The sequence below is a fragment of the Chelonia mydas genome, chromosome 7, assembly GCF_015237465.2.
Source record: "Chelonia mydas isolate rCheMyd1 chromosome 7, rCheMyd1.pri.v2, whole genome shotgun sequence".
Taxonomy (NCBI): Eukaryota; Metazoa; Chordata; order Testudines; family Cheloniidae; genus Chelonia; species Chelonia mydas.
The window spans coordinates 20324222-20346060 of record NC_057853.1 but is presented as its reverse complement, the minus strand read 5'-3'; the positions used below and the strand labels follow the sequence as shown (position 1 = coordinate 20346060).

At 41.9% G+C, this 21839-nt stretch overlaps 1 protein-coding gene across 2 annotated transcripts; it reads right to left on the bottom strand.

The window, feature by feature from the left end:
* Window positions 1–61: 61 nt before the first annotated feature.
* On the bottom strand, window positions 62–21771 carry XPC (XPC complex subunit, DNA damage recognition and repair factor). Of its 2 annotated transcripts, XM_037904812.2 has the most exons (16): window positions 20875–21771; window positions 17408–17600; window positions 16242–16360; window positions 14532–14655; window positions 13501–13585; window positions 11840–11997; window positions 11475–11592; window positions 9701–9790; window positions 7962–8861; window positions 7270–7430; window positions 7053–7134; window positions 6380–6514; window positions 5526–5695; window positions 5036–5129; window positions 4008–4097; window positions 62–2503 (listed from the first exon to the last, which is right to left on the bottom strand). In XM_037904812.2, exons 1-16 carry the CDS (start codon window positions 20987–20989, stop codon window positions 2291–2293), a joined length of 2847 nt encoding a protein of 948 aa, XP_037760740.1. In that variant the 5' UTR covers window positions 20990–21771; the 3' UTR covers window positions 62–2290. The 2 variants fall into 2 exon arrangements, with proteins under 2 accessions (XP_037760740.1, XP_027678248.2); XM_027822447.3 differs by lacking the exon at window positions 9701–9790 and having other exon boundaries at window positions 20875–21246.
* Between the last annotated feature and the right edge of the window lie 68 nt (window positions 21772–21839).

Below are 21839 nucleotides of genomic sequence, written 5' to 3'. Positions count from 1 at the left end.
AGTATGCATCCACAGTAGCTTACTTTACACACACACAAATAATGTGAAGCAAAACTCCATGTTACCAGAGGTGCATTTTCTTTCTAAGCAACATAGCCAGAATTGGTGCTTTTATTGCATATATACAAAGGTTTCTATAGTAACAACTGCAGCAATAAAATTTCTCTTATGCTGGCTGTACAGGATAGGAACCTCCACCAGTGATACAGTCCAAAATTCAATTTATGTGAAGCTCTGTTAGATCTCCTAGGATATTGGTTGACCATGCAATGGATTCCATCGTCATCTTCCATTTATGCCTAGCTGTTACTTAATTTCAGACCCATTTATATTAATGGAAAGACTCACAAATTTCAGTGAGTTGGATTCTGGTCCTTACCCTGAACTATTTTCAGTATATGAGCATGTCATGTATTTGCACAGCATATAGCACAAGAGGACCCAGACCCCAAAGGGACCCTCTGGTAATTACTGCAGTATTGTCAAATCTTGCAATACCTAGAGTTTTTCTTGAAGCCTCATCTGCAGTCAAGTACTTACCTGAGAATCTCAGCTTTCATTAAAAGAATTTCTAGTCTTTGTTTTAAAAAAAACTTAACATGAACCTTAAACGCTCAAAGAACAGAATGTAAAGAAACCCAAATTTACATGTTTTGAACACTTAGGACTGGTGATACTGCTGCTGTAATACAAAAATGACAACTAAGCTGTCTGAGGTCACTGCTTTTTCCTTTAATAATTGTTCATTGGGAATACAGATAAATGCACTAAAGAATGACCCATAGAAATAACAGGGACCATGCAAAGGATTGATCTTTGCAAACACTTTTTTTCCAAAAATTCAGTATAAAAATATTTTTCTAAATATACATAAGTACTAAAGCTTTTTTTCTTGCATTTTTAACCTCTCCACTGGGGTTATGAGTTTGAGCCCATGGCATAAGGCAAGGAAGCAGCAGGCTCTTAACATTACTGTATTCCCTCCATAACCAGTTTTCTTAAAGAGAAATTTAGGTCTGTTTAGGCCCAACTATAGGTTTTCTAAAAATAATTAGAGTCTAGATCAAGTACTATTTCATTAAAAAAATCCCATAAACAGTTTGCATGGATTTAAACATTCTTTTACAGTGTTTAGAATACAAACCCAGAACTGTGCTAAAGAGAGTGAAACTTGCTATAGACAATAGGTAACAGTTTCAAAAGTGCTTAAGTCCCACTGACTTTTACTTCTGGCAATGGCGCTCTTGCAAATTTTGCCCCAAACTGAAAGTTCTTTGTCTGCTTTTGTTGTCCAAGCTATGCCATATGCAGACAGTAAATAAACATTAAGGGTGAAAAGTTATTTTAGTTTAATGATAAAGGTGGTGATGATAAAAAAAAATCTTTAAAAAATGCAACAAGACAGCGTCCCAAATTATCTCAAGACTTTTCTCTCTTGCTCTCTCTCAAAAGGATTATGGAGGCAGGGAAAAGATCAAGGACTGAAAAGTAAAATAAGTCAAAACTACACTTAAGAAATTTCTGTCCTTTGCAAAACATGTAAATGTTAGCGATCTGCCAGGCTTTGAGGTGCTATTGATTCTTTACATTTCCACCCTTGTGATGATGGACTACAAATGGGAATAAAAATTTATTGCACTGCTGATTTGAAACAATATGGGTTAACTACCAATAGCGATAATAGGCCACTAATAGAGTGCAGGAGGGACTCCTGAATAGCAGCTACACATGCTTCTGTTTGTTGGTAAACAAGACTTGTGGGAAGGAGATTGTGAAAGTGATGCAGCAATAGGTGTACTGCAGGGGTGACAATACTTGTCAAAGGGGAAGAACAGCTGCAATGGGTCACTCTTGTGAGAAGGATATGATATCTACAAATCTGTCCCTCAAAGCTCCACAGATAAAAAGGTTACCCATGACTCCAAAAGAAATGATAAAATAAATCCAGTTTCACCTTTATAGAACTCTCAATGCTAGATCAGAGAGAAGGGCTTGACATTACACTGTGGAGAGAGTCCACCTTTGACCAACAGAAATACATATATACAAGAGAGCTGAAAGCACACACTGGTTGGTATGCTCCTGTTGTGATGTATTTTTATCTACCTCCACATCTGCTCTTTGCTCTATTTATATAATTTTGACTCATTCAGTATCAAGCAGGCAACTGGTAGAAAACATCAAACATTTTCTAGCTCTGAAATTATTTACAAGATAGTTTTAAAGAAACGAACCACCTTCATCCTTGCATCGGGAAATTGAACATAAAGAGTTTAGCCCTGGGTTCTGGTCATAACTTCTCAAAGGGGAACAAGTGTGCTACTTCTCCCTTCTTTTCCCACTTGCTCTTTCTGCCTTTTTTCTCTTTTCTTTGTTCCTCCACTTGCCGATTCAGAGGCCAAGAAACCACCACATCTTCAGCTGGAGTCTTTGAACTTGGCTCCCCTTCTTCATCAGAAGAAAATCCAGCTCCTTTCTCCATCATGGATCCGGATGCCTCACTCTGGAAAAAATAAGCATGAATGTTAGAGGCAAACTTGCCAAACCCACAAAAAAAACCGCAGAAATTGGGCTTGTTTTTGGCTTAATTGATTTGTGAGTTGCTTGTTGGCTAGTTTTTGGCTTGTAGCTTGTTTGGCTTTTAGCTTGTTGCTACTTTTTTTTTTTTTTTGATCGGCTCCCGGCAAGCAAGATAGTCAGGGAGGCACAGCAGGCCCACCACAGTCCCACACTGCATGCTGGGGGGGATCTAGTCACATACAGTGTTGGGGTTCTTAGGGATTAGCTTGTTTTGGCCTTGTTTTGAAATGGGATTAGCTTGATTTTTGCCTTATTGTGAAAGCCTGGGTGCTTATTTACCACGTGAAAGTTGGCAACTGTGGTTAGGGGGTGTTTTTTAAGAGTCCTTTTTTGTCATAACAGTCTCATCACCATGGAAGATGCGGCTCTAGTTAGCAGGAGTGATCTATAACAGACAAGCGGTACATTTTATGTAATTCTCTACACAAAGCAGTATCAGTCCATGTCTCGTATGTGCAGCATTAATTCAAGTTCAGAAAGAATATTCACTAGTCAAGAGAGTGTAAGAATAAACCGGCTTTAAAATCTGACTTATCACCGAGCATGATGAAAAACATATTTAAGGACAGAATCATTTCACTTCATAACCCAAACCAACACAGGTCATTTTATGCCTCTGAAAACTACATTTGTGGTTTGGACTAAGAAATCCAAAATATGAAGTGGATATGTCAGAACAATAGAGCCATAATATAAAACCATGTTGCCTGGTTGCAGAGTGCTCATGTTATGTTAAACAGGGATGAGATTTCAGCTGACATGATTGAGCTAAATTCTTGTTCAAAACCCAGTATGAGCTCCTATTCAAAGTTAGTGTGAGAAGAGGGGAAGAGAACTTTGCGTGAAGAGATTTTGGAAGTTCTCTGATGTACCAATTGAAAATTTAAGATTTTGGATATAAAGCATAACAGCGTCAAACACTGCTGAAGGTTACGTCTCATCCATCAAATGGCTAAGCATGTAGTGATCTTGAACACCACCAACAGCTGTGTTGAAAGAGATGTAATTAGGTTGCATTAATAGAGAGGACAGCAATGGTGGTCAGTTAGCTTCATCTGCTAAGCCAAGACCAGAAGTATTTTCACAAACTGCAATTAACATATGGAAAGGCCAAAGGGAGCACTAGACAAGTTACAATGTTAGATATATTCTAAAATAAACTGAGGAAGCACTTCGTTGGGCTTCTTTCCCCCCCCCCCCACCCCTTTGACATTCAGAAGGGTCAAATCCTGCTCACATTAATCATTTGAGCTGTTCCATGAGCAAGAAGAGACTAAGAATTGAGGGGAAAAAATAGACTCAAGAATCCAGTGCAAATTCCACTGCTACCATTTTCCTGACAGGTCTTAGCACTACCTGGCAGGCAAATTCTGCCTTGGAAAACTCCTTAGTCCTTACAAGCAGCAGATATACACACAGATTCTTACCTTTCTGCAGTAGCGTTGCTTCAGTCTCTCTCTTATGAGAAGTCCTTTTGTCAGCAATTTCCAGTTCCCCAGTGCTCTCTTCTCTCTTTTCTATGTGGAATTGTTATTTCAAAAAAAGAAATCCTTAAAGTCAGGAATTCTGATATATTCAGAACCATACAAACAGTCTTTGGTGTTTAAACAAAACGGAGAAATTCTGTATATTAATTTAAATGTATTGCTTCACTCCTGAGCATTCAGTAGGCTTATTAACCAAACATCATTATATTTTAAGAGGTATCTGTTTGTACAGGAATCATTGTATTTATTCCATCATATAACTTTATTCCATTTTACTCATTATCAGCAGCCAGCATGGCTTTTTGCTGTCACATCTCACAAACTAAGCAGTGTCTTATATAAGTATAAGTACTTATATAGGAGGCCCCAAAACAACATCAGTAGATGCTGCAGGATATGGGGCATTCGTCTCTGAGTCAATACTGAATTGGGCACTTTTCTCAAAGTCAGTACTGAATCAATGCCCCACTATCCAGGGCTGCTGGAGGGGCCATCATTTGGATTAAATGTAACACCGATGTCATGGCCATTTATAATTATTTGTGAATGAGCAGGGATGCTGACCCTCATTCCCTGGCAAATTCCAACTTGGGTAATTATATTGTGCCTAAAATTTAGCTCAGGGTATAGATACTTCGCTTTCTGTTTTGAGCAACTGTGTAATGTTGCTGTGTGCTGTTAAACAGCTGCTGTGGTCCACCCCAGAGATGGCTGCATTATTATAATGGATCACGTGCATCCCTGCAGTTTGGATATTAGACAGAGTAAAGTGCTTTAGGAATCCATCTGGACAAGTGGTTCTACTGAAATGTAAGATTGTGACCACTACACATTTACATTGGCTCAGCTCTGTGTTTAATGCTTGCATAGCCCCCCCCACCCCGTTTGACTGTTATTTTACATAACTGTAAGTGAAGGTGACTTATTGTTCAATATAAAAATAAGGACCCTGTGAAAACAATTCTCACCTCCTTTTCCTTCTTTTCTATCTCTGCCTGTTCATTCTCCCAGGCTGCGACGAGCACCTCTTTGTATTCTTCACAGACTATGTAGCCATCAGTACTGGAAAGGAGAATACATTCACCTATCAGTTTATGCACCCGCAAAACAGGCCAAGTGCTAGAGGAAGAAAGGAAGCAGGCCAATACGTATCGATGCATCATAGACCGAAGACTACTGAGTATTGACAGAGAAAGCAGAGTATCTCACATGATGCATTTGCAAGGGTGGTTTCCCTACTCTTCCAGAGCAAGAGCAGGCTGCTAATGGAAATGAAAGGACACGTGTTGAGCTGAATTCTGTGATGTCATGTGCCACAGCTTGCTCTGAGGTGTCCTGCCTCTACAGCAGCTGACAGAGAAAATGGCATGGAATATACCCTTAGCATGGAGCACCCACCATGCAATATACAAAAATCCTCACAGGTGAAACAAAATAGAAAGCAGGCACATCACGTACACTGGGTGTGAGTAGCCACCGTGAAAATCAAATCCAGTGATGGCTTGAACACAGTCAATGTCCAGTTTCCGTGCCACTCTATGCAGATTGGGAAGTTTTAGCTGCACACAGCCTATTGGTAACATACAGGGCAGGAAGAGATACACGTTTCCATATTCATTCCGGGGAACCTGTTATTGAAAAATGAAAATAAAAAGTGAAGCCTCATGCTCAGTCAGGAGATGAATGGAAATTCCTGCTCTTATTCAGAAATAGATACATTACAAGTGTCTGCTTAGTTATCCTTATTCTGAGTGTCTGATTAGCGACACTGGCAACAATTCTTTAATATTCAGGACACAAGCCATATATTCAGACATTGGCCACACTTTGCAACTACATTTTAGCTACATAGACAACCCTGATTTATGGTTACCATCTGTGCTTTGTAACTATGGGCTTGAAAATTAAAAATGAAAATTAATCCAGAATAAGGTAGGATGGGAATTTCAAGCAGATTAACGATTTCCAATTTTCTCCATAGGTGGATGCTCTTACACCGGAACAGAGTGCCTTATTCCGAATTAACTTAATTCACTTACAAAGTTAATCAAGAATAACTCCGCATGTTTGCAAGCCCTGAATTGCAGGCACAGAACTCCATAATTATTTCCAATCATAAAAATGGAGGCCTACTTAAGGTGGGACTAAAATTTGGGCAGTTAACCAATATAATCTACAAATCCCAGAACTTTGGGATCCAGAAGCTGATCTACCTCTAACACACAAAGATGCTCTAGGAAAATAAAGCCTGTGTCCTCGTTCCAGATTTTTGCATTCACCACACACACCGCCCTCTCTTCCCTCTTGCCTACCCTTCCATCCACTGCCACAGGAGGCTGGTACTCCTCCGTCTGCCACAGGCCAAACAGCCCCAAATCGTCTTTCTCCCTGTTCGAAGGCTCTGCCAGTCGTGCTTTCCTTGCCTGGTTGGAATATCCTTTCACCATCTGTGCAAACACAATGGCTGCATTTGTCACACTTTAGAAACAAACAGACACTAATCTGAGATCTCAGATTTTATTTGGGAGACTGAAAGAGAAGGGTCTGGGAGGAAAGGGGTGCTCATTCCATAGCTTTGACATCTGTAACTTATGCTCGATGCACCTAGGCATGTTGTGAGCAAATTGGGGCCAAATCCTCCAATTCAAAGAAGGGTCCTGGAAGGCTCTGAACAGAATCAAACGAGTGCAGTTCTGCTAGGCAGGAAGCCTCCAAACAGGGATGGTCCCTGAGAGTGTGAACACCACATAGTGGAGTTCTGGGTAGAGCTGGTGCACGGCTGGCTGATGGATCCACAGCAGCAGGGCAGCTCCCTGCAGCGCTGGAGGGAAAGAATTCCATCTCTCTGCCTCCTCCCACTCCCCTCACCGCCCTGGTCACAGAGTCCGCTGTGCAAATCTTGTCTGTGCAAAAGGTATAAAAGCAATGACTATTTATCCAGAGAGCACAGTCACATTGCACTGACATGATTCCAAGCTCCCTTACCTTATAGGGCACTTCCCCAATCCTCACCACGCGAGCTTGCTTCAGCCAGGTGTCCCGGGAGTGCAGTGTGTGCACACAGTCTCTAAAGAGGCCAGAACAAAGCAACTGTCTACACTCTTTCAATGGACTGCAAAAATACACAGAACTGTCTTGCTGACATTCAATCAATTTAGCTACTTGTATAATTTTTACAATATGACAAGCAGGTAGGTCTCACCTGGAATATACCGCCTCTCCTCTGCAGTATCCTAGGATAGCAGCAGTCTCAGGGTAGATGGCCTCATATTTCAGGATATGCCTCTTCAATGCATAAAGAGGGTGATTTTTATACTCTCCAATGGCTGTCGGCAGAGGTTGGTCTTGAAGCTTAACTAGAAACTGTGTGACCCATGCAAATAATAGTGAATTCAATGGTCTTTTGCATTTTACAAAAATTTACCAGCATTTTACAAAACGACGACAGATTGTATTATAAACTTGATCGGGGGGGGGGGGGGGGGGGGGGGGGATATCAGAAACCCATACAAAAGCAGGTAATCCAAATGACCAAAGGCATCCCTGATGTATCTCCTTTGGTGATGATGGAATTACACCACAGATTAACTTGGTTCAAAGTGTTTCATGACAAGGGCAATGCTATTCTATGCAACAAATTACAAATGGGGTTGTCCTCTGGATTTGTTCTCTCCAGATTCTCTCCTAAACAGCTTCCATTTTATTTTATTTCTTGTAACATACATATATATGTTCCCAGATTTAAAACACCCACATATGAATACAGCAAATATTCTGGCACCAAATCCCAGCATCCCTTCTCAGGGAAAATCTCCCAGGGAGCTTTGCCAGACTCAGGATGTCAGAATTTGGCTCTCAGTATGAAATGACACCGAATGTCTGGTGTCCATTTACCTCCCTTTCTTCCTTCTTCTCTCTTTCCACAAAGGGGCTTCTATATGGTTCCAGCGTGTCTTCCCACCACTGAGGATCCACACGACATTTCCTTGTCGAAGTCATCCAGGCTGGGTCGTACCTTTGCGTTACGTCCTTTACATGCCCATTGCTGTCAATTCCCACAATATAGGAAACTGGCTTGGTGGCATATTTAAAACACAGAGAGGGCTGGCCAACGATGCCACGAACACAGTCCACACACACCCACCTGTCTTCCCGCTCAACAAAGATTTCCAACCACTGATCTGTGCCTGTCACTTTCACCACCTCCTGCTCCCCATCATCGTCACTAGAGATTATTTTGTTCCTCTTCCTGGGTGTATTAGAAGAGCCTGGAGAAGCTGCTTTTGCCAGCAATTGCTCATTTCCACCTGAATTCTTGGGCCCTTTTGGTTCGGAAGACCTGGCTTTCCTGCTATTTTCAACTACTACCCTTGCTTTATGGGGCCCCGATGTTCTCTTCTGCCTCTTAGAGACAGTTTCAAAATCCTCATCAGAGAAATGACTGTCTTCCTCCTCCGAAGCCTCAAACTCAGAAACACTGCCCTCGTCACTTCCACTCTCCTCTTTGTAAGACACTTTCAAGGTCACTCTTCGTCGGCATTTGTTTCTGGGCCTGCGTGCTCCTTCCTCTTCCCCCTCCCCCAGGTTGCTTTCATCATCACTGGATTCCTTTTGTTCCTGGCAATCCTTGATCACCTTTGACTTACTTTTCCTTTTGGACCCAGAGGTGTTTGGTTCCTTGTCAGCTCCTTCACTCCCTGACAGAGTTTCCTGTTGCTTGGCTCCTTTGCAGGAGCTTTTTCTTGATGGAGCCTTAGGTTTTTTGGCAGAGTGCTTCTTGCAGGAGCTCTTGCCCTCAAAACAAAAAAGAGGCGATTTTGATTTTTCTAGAGTAAATAATGTTTGTCTAACAAACTCCAACTTCCACTAACTGGGCTAGGTGGAAGCAGAACAAACCTTTGTGAGTACAGTAGTCCTGTTAATATGCAAGTTTTAGGGAACCATAAACCTAAAGTCAAACAGCTGGGTAGCGCCATTTGGTGGGCTTCAAGAGGCTGTGTTCTGTGTTCCCAACCCAGTGAAGAGAACACTGCCTAGATACACAGGTTGGCTGTCTTTAAAGGATCTGAGCTTCTTAATTAGTCTCCATCACAAATGTCAGAGATGGAAAAGACCTATTGGATCATTCAGTCCAACTCTAGTTTCATCCAGCCTAGTTTTAAAAGTCCCAAGCAACTTGCTCTCCAAAGAAAAGTGGTGGAAGACATTCTACAGCTTAAATCCTTGTCTCAGTCGCACCAGTTCAACTTGAGGTGTGGCTTTAAACTGATTCAATTTATATTGGTGCAAAGGCTGTGTGGACACTCTTATTTCAGTTTAAACCTGGCTTATTTCTATTCATCTTAATTTGAAAAGAAACATGTATAAGCTAAACTGAAATAAGACATTCAAACCAAAATAAGAGTGTCCACACAGCCTTTACTGTTAGCTAAATCAGTTTAACATCACACCTTATGTTAAACCCTGGCAACTCCGCCCTAATACAGCTCATTGTCAGGAAGATTTTTCTGATATTCAGCCTATTTTTTCCCTCTTCATTAACATCACGTGACTCCTAATGATCACCCTCTGGGCCAGAGTGTGGACTTCTAAAATAGTCAATTCCTTTATTTCACAATCCCAATTAACCCTACCTTTCCCGCTGGCTCTTTCAGGGGAATGGGTCGCAAAGACAGCACAAGCCGGCAGAGCAACTGTAATGCTCGTAGAATAAGTAAAAATATCTGTTTAAGAAAAAAGAAAAGACTTGAGGGTTGGGGGTTTTTTTGGGGGGGGAAGGGGGGAGGAGGGGGGCGGGGGTAGTTAAGTATGAACAACTAGCTTAAAACCACATTGGAGCCAGAGTTCAACCCAAAAGTCAAGTTTCATCCAGATCTTTCACCTGGTGCAATGTGTGCTGATAAAGATTCATTTCAATTATTTCTGGTACTTACATTGCACCCATTACTACAGTGTCTGAATGTCTCACAATACATGTATTTATCCTCACAACATCCCCATGTTATAGATGGGAAACAGAGGCATAAAGAAGTTAAATGACTCCCAAATATTACAAAGGAAGTCTGTGGTGGAACAGGGCCTTGCACCCTGTTCTCCCAAGTCCTAGTCTACTGCCCCAACACTGGACCGTTTTTCCTCTCAGTTCCTCATTCCTGAGGTAAACAGAGCTAAAGGAGACAAAGTGGCACCTCTTTCAAGGATGGATTGAATAAATTATGTATGCTAACAAGATGTTACTATATAGAAACATCTGCCATTCATATACACACTGCAATGGTAGTTTAGCGACTGTAACCTAGTATCAGTGGTGACCTGCTGACTGTTTTGTTATGTGGGAGTTCAGCAGAAATGGGCAAGAATAGATAAATTCAAACCAGAAGCGTTCAAACTCAGGCACGGTTCACTTTGTCTGTGCTCCTCTCCCGCCAGTGTATGTAAGCGTAATTCCTCAGTTCCTAGCTAGAGGTATTTTTACATCTCCAGCCACAGCAAAGACATTCTACAACTAGACCAAGGCTGCAATTTCCCAGGTTTCCAAGGAGCATGACGGAGTTGTGGGCAGAATGCCTGCAAAATGGCAGTTCACATGCTGCTCTCCCTAAGGATGGGAAGCTTTCCCTCAATGTTCGGTTTTCCGCTCATGAATTATTTTTCTTTAACCAGCAACCCCTATAAGAACTGGAAAGACATGACTAGTTTGCCCCTACTCCAGTTCCAAAGTCACAGGCTGACTTATTGCCAGATGCCTTAAAAAGTAGTGGTCAGTTAAAGCCTTCAGGCTACTCTAAATAACATCTGGCTGCCCTTGGCCTCAAAGGGTCATTCTGACTGCTGAGGATTGCCTCAATGCAGTAACACCTTCATCACAACTCTTTTTTCCAGGTAAACCCCCTAAACCGGGAACCACGAAGGGGCTGTGACCCCCTAGGAATTTCTTCACAAAAGAGGAATAGGGAGCTGGTTAATCTGGCTTTGTAGTTGCTTTGCACTGCCAGAGCAGACTCAGGGGTAATGATTTTGAACAATGCACATACTTATCTGTGAAGCCACCAGCATCAGGACCAATTACACATTAACGCAAGTGGATATTGCCTAGAACAGAGGGCCAAAATCATCAGGCCTTCAGTTGGGTACAGCTTAGAATCAGGGGCTAACCACAGCAGGATCCCAGTGGGTGCTTCTTCAGGTTATAAGGCACATATGTCATTCAAAGCACCAGGGCTACGTTCAAAACAGGAAAAAATAAAGAAAAAGCTGAGGCCCAGAGATGATCTATCAGTTTTCTTCAAATCCAGCCCCACTCCTTAAGCCTAACCTGCAACCTCTACAGCAGCAATTCTACCCCAGTGATCTGGCATCCAACCCCAGCAAGCAACCTTGGGAGCTTCCAGACTTCAAGTCACTCACATGGACCAACTCTTCATCATCTCTTGCAGCATAGATGGCGAAGCGCCTCTCTAAAGTGGACTGCAGGCCCTCTCGATCAACAGAGAGTTCAGTGTTGATAGTGAAGGTTGCAACAAACCTTGAAGAATGACAAATTCACCTTAGTGTCTAGTTTCCTGAATAACTTCATCGTTCACTCCTCTTTAAAAAAAAAAAAAAAAAAAAAAAAGTGTGTGTGTGGCGGGATTTTCCCCACACTAGTATTTAACAAGATAAATCACTTGAGCCTGGATGACTACACTCATTCAGCTTGATCTCTCTCCTTGTGCTGCATCAAAAATTCAATAGTTAACATGAGAGAGCTAGATTACAAGGGAGGTTCTTACCATTTCACCAAGTTGGAAAGGTAGAGAAGGTCTATACGAGCTGCAGGCACTTTAGTGAAGTGGGTGGGGATGATGGAAAAGCCAATAGCCTGAAGATCTGGCTGGCTGCAGACCCTGTTCCTATGGAAACCATTTGCTAACAAACATAGTAGGTGAACCTGGAGGAGATAGAAAATAGGTTTTAAGATTGTACCAAACACACTGGCTGTTTCAATGAATGACTTTACTCCTCCATCAACAGCCAGGGATAGGGCAAATACAAAGGCTCTTCAGCTAATACAACAAGCCATATTAATTCAGGTGCAACTCCATTACAGTTAACATACCAGTGTGAATCTGACCCAATAGCTATACGAGGAAGGAGATACCAAGATTCTCAAAGGAATTGTGGCCATGTAAGCCAGAGGAGAATGTGGCCTTTTGTGACTACAATTTCTGTGGCCTCCGTTGGAATTCTGTCTTCAAATTGTCAGTTCTAAGATCTTTGTTTCAATTCCCTCTCCATGGCACAATTATTAGGGACGTGAAATAAAGATAGCTAAAAAAGGAGGAGCAGATTTTAAACTATACCTGAAATTAATGCAAAATGAAATGCCAGTTAAGTTCCCTTTTTGACAGCCATGCGTCCATCTACCATCTGGAAACACTGATGAGCTTTGATTTAAACACTTCACATCGTTTGTTTTCTAGGACTAGGCACAAAACAGATACAAAACCAACTTTGTGTCTTGTACATTTGAAACAACTGTCATTGCTTCACCTGAGAACAGAAGCAATATTCATCTCCAAAGACAATTTCGAAGTCAAAAGCTAGTCCTTATTTTAAGTACTTTTCATTGTACTGGATTTCCCACCCTTTTCCCATAGCCAGTACAAAAACTGGTAGAGAAGCTGGAAGGAGATCTGCCAATAACAAAACAATGGTAAAATTATGTACTTATGCCTTCCTAATTTAACTCAATGTATCTAGGTACTTATCTGGCCGCTTTCATCGTATCTGTGCACTACACAATAATGGGTTTATTCTTGCAATACTCTTGTGAAGTAGGAAAGTCATATCCTTGGATCTAGCAATAGGAAACTGAGGCACAGAGGAAATCTGTGTCAAAACAGAAATTGAACCCAGATCTCCTGAGCTCCAGTGCTTTGAACACAAGGCCATCTTACCCTTCAGTGCTCCAGAGGAAGGTGATAAAGGCCCTGATCCTCAAAGGTATGTAAGTACTTAATTCCCATTGATGTAAATGAGAGTTAGGTGCCTACATACCTTTGAGGATCCGGATCAAAATCCCTTTCGTGCTCATCAGTATCACCAGCCTCAAATGTGATGAATAGTTTAACTCCATGAATATGAGTGGGAATCACTCCAGTTCAGTAACTAATCCTATATACACCACTGACATCTATTTTGTTCCTGAATTCCAGAAATGCAGATTCTCCAAGCGGCAGGGGATTCCAAATGATGATCAGAGAGAAACCTGTATGTGAATTTGATTGGAACTTTGCTTTCCTTTTTCCCTTTAGTTTCTAGGCATGTCCATGAATCATACAGATTAGAATTGGCTCTAAATGTCATTGTGCCTTTTCAATCACATACCACAGCTGTTCTGAAGTCTTCATGATCTTTACCCTCTCTGCCATGTTGCTTCTGTGACCCTCACCTTATGCGTATCTTCATGAACCTCCTTGTTGAAGCGTTTCATCATTCTCCGGAGATAGGTCTCAAACTCAGCTTTCCTTTTCTCTCTGCAGTGTTATAAAAAAAATGAATGCTGTAATACCCTGTGGACCTACCATTCCAGATTCCTGACCAGGACTCGGAATAATCAAAAAAGAGAATGCGTCAGAGAATCAATTCCAGGTTTTATGCTAAGATCTGTGCATGCTTTGGGAGAATTCAGTCAATTCTATGCAAATAGTCATGAGGTGCAGATGTGATTAAAAAACTGTGAGCACTATATACCTTACTATTGAGACTAAGTGCCTTGATTTAAAGAGCTGCCAGCGTAAGCAGGTACAACAAACAATAAAAAATACTTAGTACTTATTTAGCACTTTTCATGAACTACCTACCTACTCAACCCTCCCAAATACCCATGTGAATTAGGAAAGAAAAATTCAGCATACAGGTAACACGATTCCACCTATAACTAGTATTCATATATCTATAAGATCAGATGTAAATTCCTAGCCTCACTACCCAAACTTGCGACAGGATCTAAGAGGGCTGCTGCTAACTGAATTTACTGAAGGGGTACTACTATATTAAAAAGGGAAAAGACAAAGAAGATATATACAGTCATAGTACTGTATAATTACATTACAACAGCCCCAGATCTCAAACCACTTTACAAAAGTAAGTATCCCTATTTTATACATGGGGACACAAAAAGGCATAGTGAAGTTAAAGGCTTGATTTTCTAAGGTGCTGTGCACCCTGAGTTCTCACTGACTTCAATTCAAGGTTTTGGATGCTCAGCACATCTAAAGATCAGGGGACAGATCCTCAGCTGGTCTAAATAGTCATAACTCCAGTGACTTCAAGTCAATGGCGCTATGACCATTTACCCCAGCTGATAAAGTCATACAGCCAGACAGTGACCAGAGTTGGAACCTGAGAGGTCTCCCAACTCCTGGCCCCCCCCGCTCTACCCACTGGCCTATGCTGCCTACCCTGTATAACTGATCTTACCTTCTCTCTCTTTTCTTTGCCTGCTCTGGAGTTTCAATCTCTATCTCAACTGGTTTGCTGGGCAACACTAGCGCAGGAAGGGCAGCAGCTGTTCCTGATTTATCCAGGACAGGATCTTCGAGTTCTGGAAATGTAAAATTAAAATTAATACCCATGGAATCAATGGCCCTGGGAAGTCTCCTCTCTGGTTCACCTGTTCAAACATAGCCAAAGTTGGACTGCCAAAAGTCACTGCCCTTTGGTGTCTCTTCAGTAACCTGTGTTAAATGAGCAGATATTCAGTATCTAAGGTATTCATGGAATGCCAGTCGCTTTAGTATCAAGGTATTGACACTGTTCAGCTTCTAGCAGACAGGTCTCCCTTTCACAATACTACCATCACAATCAACCCCCTTTAGCAGAAAGTCCAAAGAACAAATCATTACTTCAGAAGTGGGTTGAGGAACACTGGTGGAGCAGCATAAGGGAAGCTTTGCATCGCTATGGGCCATGCTGTGTTTGTTGTGGGGACACAGCACTTGGGTTTCAGAGTTGTCTCGATGGCACCTTACAGGAACAATACATTTAGACAGTTATTTGTAAAATAATCTTCATTAGTATTTTTTTGAACTGGGTGCTCCACGTTAGGTAGGAGCTGAGAATGCAGCCTTCTCTACAGCACTGCTGCCCTATTTAAAGTAACATGTTCTGGGACTCTACCATGTGTTCTGTGGTAGAGGGATATTATTACGTACGGTAACAATGTCAAAATTCTACCATAACTTTGGTATTCTTGACTTTACCATATGGCTGTTGGAGCTCCTCTTCCGCTGGCGCCTTATTCCTACATTGAGGCTAAATCTTTCTCTATCAGTTCAAAAGCACTGACAAGACTCAGGAGTGTTTTTAAGTAGCGAGTTCACTTTAGTAGGCATGCATTTACAGCTAAAATACAATACAATACAATTCTGGTCTTCATAACCTGGTTTGATGGTCAACTAACTGGTATCTGACTGAATGACTTAACTTGCCCAGTCTCCATCTCGAGTAAATCACAGTCTGATTCTTCTGTTGGACTCACTGTAAGCTTCTCTCGGCATAAGGTGATATTTCACATTTACAAATAGCTCAGGGAGTGCCACATGTTGGGTAGCAGCATTGCTACACGTTAATAGGTATCAGGCACATAAAGATGCAGAGCTGTTCTGCTCACAAACACTGGCAGCGAAACTAGGTGGGTCTTAGTAACACCAACTACCATACATAGAAGGGTCCCTAGTGTCTTTCTGAGGCAGACTGAATGAGGGGCAGGATAGAGAGGTTCTGCAGGGAGCAATCCTAAAAACTTAGGGGCAAATTCTGCTAGGAACCTTATGTTATTTACGTAAGCAGTAAAGGAAATTCTAAAAAAGGGGCAAGGCTGCCCCTTTATCCACTGTTTGTGGATGAATAATATGAGGCTAAAATGCCACCTGCTGGTAAGTATATTGATTTTAGTTTGGATCCATCTTTAAACACCCATGAACACTGGAATGTTCAAAATCTTGATCCGTATATAATATTTATAGAAGAGATTCAATTAAAAAAATCTATAGCTGTAATACTGAGTATAGAAACTATCTGAATTCAAGAGAGAGGTTGCACCAGAGTCAAATAAATCATCACTGAGAACAACAGTATATGACAATATTTAGAGCATAATAGTTGATAAGGCCACTGTAAAAGACTTACCTTCCACATCCTCCCACTCATCCTCACTTCCATCTCCATCATCATCTTCATCCATTTCTTTTTTAATAGTTGATTTTCTCTTCAAAGTCGTCTCCTTCTGAGAGGGGCTCGGTAAAGCACTATAAAGATTACAAAAGACAACAAAAAAAGGCTTTAAGAGTTAGTGTAGTTTGTTTGCTAGTTTGTTTAAAAATTGGAGGAAAACAACATTAAAATAATAGAAAAACAAATACAATATATCTGTATTAAAAATAACAGCTGCAAAGCCTTAAAATATTTGACAAGCAAACTACAAATGCAAACAATGCATCTGTACTTGTAAAGTAAAACATCCTGCCATAAATAGAGGCAGAACAGTAAATATAGGGAAATATTCTTCCCAGTGCAGTGTGTAATGTTAGGTCCCCATTCTGTAAGGATCTCCAGGGAGATGGATACCTGCACCCTCAAAAGATCCCAAATCAACAGGGCTCTACATAGATGCAGAGGTTCTGTCTCCATATAACATTTTGCAGGATCAGGGCCTTAAAGAATTCAAGAACTGTTAATCTTGCTGAAGCATCATCAGTATAAAAAGAACAGGAATTAGAACTGTCTGTTTTACTATTTTAGTAAATTTTGTTCAGGTTGGCCAGTGAAACAAGACTGATCAGTTTCACTTCCACACAAAAGCTTCTCTGACATTTTTAAATACAAATGTCATAGAATCATAGAAGCGTAGGACTGAAAGGGACCTCAATAGGTCGTCTAGTCCAGTCCCCTGCACACAAGGCAGGATTATTACTTCCTTTGTTGCAATTTAAGCCCATTTCTTCTTGTCCTAGGTTACATTCCTCCTCCCTACCCTCATTTAAAGACAAACAAACCTGAATTTTTGGCCTAAATTACTTGGCAACTTCCATATAAAATTTAAATTATTTGCACTACATAAAACTCGAAAACGTCTCAAATATTAGCTTTCCACCCAGAATGAATTCCAACAGCCTGATCCTGCAAACAACCATACACCTGAATAATTATGCTCAAGTGCATAGTGGAACTATGAGGTTACTAGTGTGAGTAAAGGAACCTGTGTGTATTTGCAAGATCAGGCTCTAACTAAACACATTTAACAGTGAATACAATATTGTCCCAGACTATTATGCTGATGCTGTAGATTAACTTACCGGCACGTTTCCCCTTTGTTTTTTACAGTTATGTTATTTTCCTCCTTCGCTACTGATTTTGCTCCTTTTTGCCTTGAAGATCTACCTGGTAGGCTATGAACTTCAGTGTCACAATCTCCTTTCTTCTTCTTATTTCCACCAGGAACTTTTGAGAGCTTCTTTTTCATACTGGGCCTTTCCTCTTCAAAATCATCTGCAATGGATCAGAGGGGGAAAAATACATGTCAAAGAGCGAAATCCTAGCCCCACAGAACTCAGTCAATAATAAAACTCCCAACAACTTCAATGGAGCCAGCACATCACTCACAGGCTGCAGGGGAAAATGCAGGCTTAAAATGAACACACTGCCTATGAGAATATTTTCATAACAAATGTGAAGTGTTTACCAAAAAGTGCATTTGAAGCAAAACTATCAGGGAAATTTAGCAGCCCAAAATACACAAGATGGACAATACCTGCCCTTACATATGATGGTGGATGAAAAACACATATTGTTCTCACCTATCTCAAAAGAGTTACTTTTCCCAGTCAAGTGGAATTTTGCAAGATGGATTTAAAGCACTTCTGAAGATTCTCCTGTAACAATAGCAAGACGCTTTCCTCATCACAGTGACACCACTGTGATGGGTGCACTATGCACATATGAGATTGGATTGATGGGCACAATCCCATCATGCAATGTGCCAGGTTTTCCTCCTTTTTTGGCTCCACAGAATTTATTTTATTTGGTATCCAGTATATAGGAATAGCTATTTTATATCTATAAGAGGTTTCCAAAGCCACTCTATGTAAGGAAAAAAATGCCAGTTATCTAATCCCTTATGGGTTATTACATATTCCAGGGAGACTGCTGGTGTCCAAGCTGACATACACATTGTTCCTGAAAACACTCACATATACAAGTTACTCTAATCACGCATGTAGTCCCTCTGAAGTCAATGCATGAGTAAAAAGGGCTATTTGAAGTCACTTATGTGCTTAACTGTGTGCAGGATCAGGCCTACAGATCAATGCATTCTGGGTCAGTATAGCAGAGAAACACCAGCCAATGTACGGTAATTTTGAAGGAGCTGATTTTTTTTTCCAACGCTACATTTACAGTACTTTACTAGCTGAATATTCCTCTGCCTGTGACTGTCTGACATTCACCTCATTAGTTTGTAATGATCCCACTTTGGAGAAAGTATTGAAGGTCACTTTTAAGATCCTCTGCATGTATAGAGCTAGCTAGGATTAGGACCTAGTTTTTTATTTCCTAATAAAGTAGAGATTATCTGTTATAAAATTACATCTTCTGGAAGTCTGAGAGAAGCAAGAAAACTGGAGAGATCTCTGTTGACTCTGTTTATCAATTTTACTGAAACAAGCTTTCTTATTTCAAGTCAATTCACATAGGACCAAGCAATTGCAAACCAGTGCAATTGTAAACACATATCAGAAGCAGAGTTGCCAACCCTTATGATTTTATTGCAAGTCTTGCATCTGCTGTTCAAGGCACAGCAGAACTCACAACCCCGGGGGGAAATGGGGCGGTCTAAGGTGCCACCTTTGCACCCTCTTCATACTGGACTGCTATGGAAGCTAGAACGACCCCCAGCGTAACACAGGCAGCCAAGCAAAACTTGAAAATGTGACCCAAATGTACGATAAATAATAAGTAACAACAACACTCCAGAAGGCAAACAAGACGACCTTCTTATGTTTTTACAGTCTCATGATTTTTAAGCCAATCCCATGCATTCTGGGGGCCTGAGTCATGGTTTTGAACATCTGGGGTTGGCAATACTGCATGAGTTGGTGGGCATCCACAACGGACCCTATTCTGAGACCAGTAAAATTGGTTCAAATTCAATGAAATTTTTAAAAAGCAACCTTGTAGAGAAAATTTACTGAGGAGAGAGGCTTTTGTACTTTAAACATTCCATTTAAAAAAAAAAAAAAAAACACAAAGGTCCCAATCCTGTGAACTGCTCCGGGACACCACACTCCTGAGCCCACAAAGTAGCCTCCTGTCTTTAATAGGGTTTTACATAGACACCAGGGTCCAATAACTTTGTATCAAGACCTACACAGATTCCAAAACCATTATTTCTTAAATGGTGTGTTTATGAGAGGCCTGATTTTCTGAGGCTCTTCGGTATCCTCAACTCTCACTGAACAGGAGTTAAAGGTGCTGAGCACTTTGTAGGACCAAATCCAATATACTGGACAGAGCAGTCACAAAAAAGCAGGACACTATGTGAAAATTTAGGGTCTCTCTCACAAGTTAAGGAATGATACAGATTGCTTGGAACTCTCACCACATCATCTTCTACACCTATGTGAAATTCAGAGAGAAATTATGCGCACGGAAGATGTGGTGAAGGAATAGAAGATACCATAGCATAATATTAATTATGAGCCTGAGTGTTGGTTGCACAAGAAATATAGAATCAGGCCTTAATATTTTATAGAGTTTCTTTCAGTTAGCCTTTTCCACAAGCAGATGTACAATCAATCAAACTCTACAATCATTTGAATTAAGAATGGCCTGAATTCCATGCTTATATTTTACACAGAGGATAATGCCCTAAAGATCTGTTGAAATGACATACATTTACTAAAAGCCACCAGCAACAATCCACCCTAGAACTTTCATTCTTCTTAGCTGCACCTGTCAGACCAAATCATTTGATCCTGCCTTCTTTCATTGTGACAAAGGAAAGGTTTAGAAACCTTGGATTGTCTACTAACAGCAGTAAGCACTTCTCTAAGTTCTAGAGAGGAAACTATCTTGCTTAGGTAACATCTGTATAATTTAAATGAGGCGGACAAAAAAAAGCTAAATCAGTCATGATCTCATGACTACATACTGTATAACAGACAACAGATCAGCAGATGGAGTTAAACACAAACACTACACTATTTAGTGGATATGAAAACAGATTGTGTTTTTAAAGGGGGTATATCTGCTCTTTAAAATATTTCAAAGGCTCTATTCAGCTCTAAACAGACAAATAAAGACAAAAACAACTCTAAATAAACTTTTACTTTTTTTTTTTTAAACTCCTACAAAAACCCTACAGGGAAACGGATGTCACAGAATGAATACAGCTAGAAATAAACACTAAGGGGGAAATTTGGTTTGTTCTTCACAATCTAATTAGAAATGCACTTTGGACAGCAGGCCAGAGGCTTGCAAAAACGGTAACATTTAGATGAGGGGAAAGTCCAAAAAAATCAAGTGAGATTTTAAATGTCCTACAGAAATATGGTACAAAAAATCCTTCATCAGCATAGAGGGATCATTTTAAAGTCATTTTTAAAGTAATAACAAAGGAGCACGTTGGGGGAAAGTGGCAATCTCCCTCCCCCAATCTGCAATCTGGTGCCAGGTGCTGCTTCGCCTTCATTTTATATTCTCCATGATGCTTATGCAACAGCTTGTAACAGGCTCTGGCCAAGAGAGAGTCTATTTCTACACTCACCCTCTGGTTCTTGCCTGGGAGTTTGGGGGGCCCTGGTGGCTGCTGCAGCAGGCTCTCCCTTTAATTTCTTGCTGGCAGTCTCTTGCCGCAGGGAACCTTTGCGCTTCTTTCCCATGCTGTTTCCTCTTCAAAGCTGCGTCTTTCAAGGGGTGCAACCAGAGACCGGCGGGGGACACAAAGCAAACACGGCGGAGGTGAAGGCAGCCCGCCCCTCCTTTGGCGAGGCCTTTGCACGCTTTCCCCACCTCCGAAGAGCATGTGCCCCCTGAAGCCTCCCGTAGCCGCAGGAAGGCCCTGGGAAGGTTGGGCTGGCACAGCGGCTCCACTACCTCTGCTCTCGCCTCCCCTTCTGCCTGACGTCTCTTCCGGCCCGGCCGGCTGGGCTGCAGCCCGCAAGGGCGGGAGACAGCGCCCGTCACATCCCACTTGCGCAGCGCTGCCTCGGGCAGGATGGCGGGGCGGCCGTTGTTGTGTGCGGGGCGCTGCAGGGGCCCGTTGGACGGTGCTCACTCGTGGCCCCTTCTTGGCAGAGGTTGTTCCCATTGTGTCCGCTCCGCCCCCAGTCCCACGAACGCGGGCTCCAGGCTGGGCGAGCGCCGTGTCCCCATTACCTGCCCCCCAGGAGTGACTGCGGGCAGGGGCTAGCGAGCTACCCCGGTCACACGTGCCGGTGGCCCGGCTGAACAGCCCCGAGGCGGCCTCGCACTAACACGTCCCCCGTGCGCCTGCCGGAGGGCAACGCTGCTGAAGCACTTGGCACGGCCACTGCGGGGCAGACAGGCCTTGGGCTGACCCGCGCTGGCCGCTCCTGCACCTACTGAGGCAGTTATAAAGTAATTCCAAAGGAGCCTCAGTTTGCCCATCTGTAACATGGGTCTACCAGTATTTGCTTCCCTTCGCCACGCCCTTTGGGAGCCAGCGCTACACCCTGCCTATCCCCCTGCGGCGGTCAGGGGAGCGGGGAA

Coding starts and splice junctions, on each gene's coding strand:
- XPC (XM_037904812.2), bottom strand. CDS start 20,989: ATGGGAAAGAAGCGCAAAGGTTCCCTGCGGCAAGAGACTGCCAGCAAG. Junction 11,998..13,500: donor TTCATGAAGATACGCATAAG/GTGAGGGTCACA, acceptor TATCTCCTCCAG/GTTCACCTACTATGTTTGTT. Junction 5,696..6,379: donor CTGTGGCAGTGGATGGAAGG/GTAGGCAAGAGG, acceptor TTTCAATAACAG/GTTCCCCGGAATGAATATGG.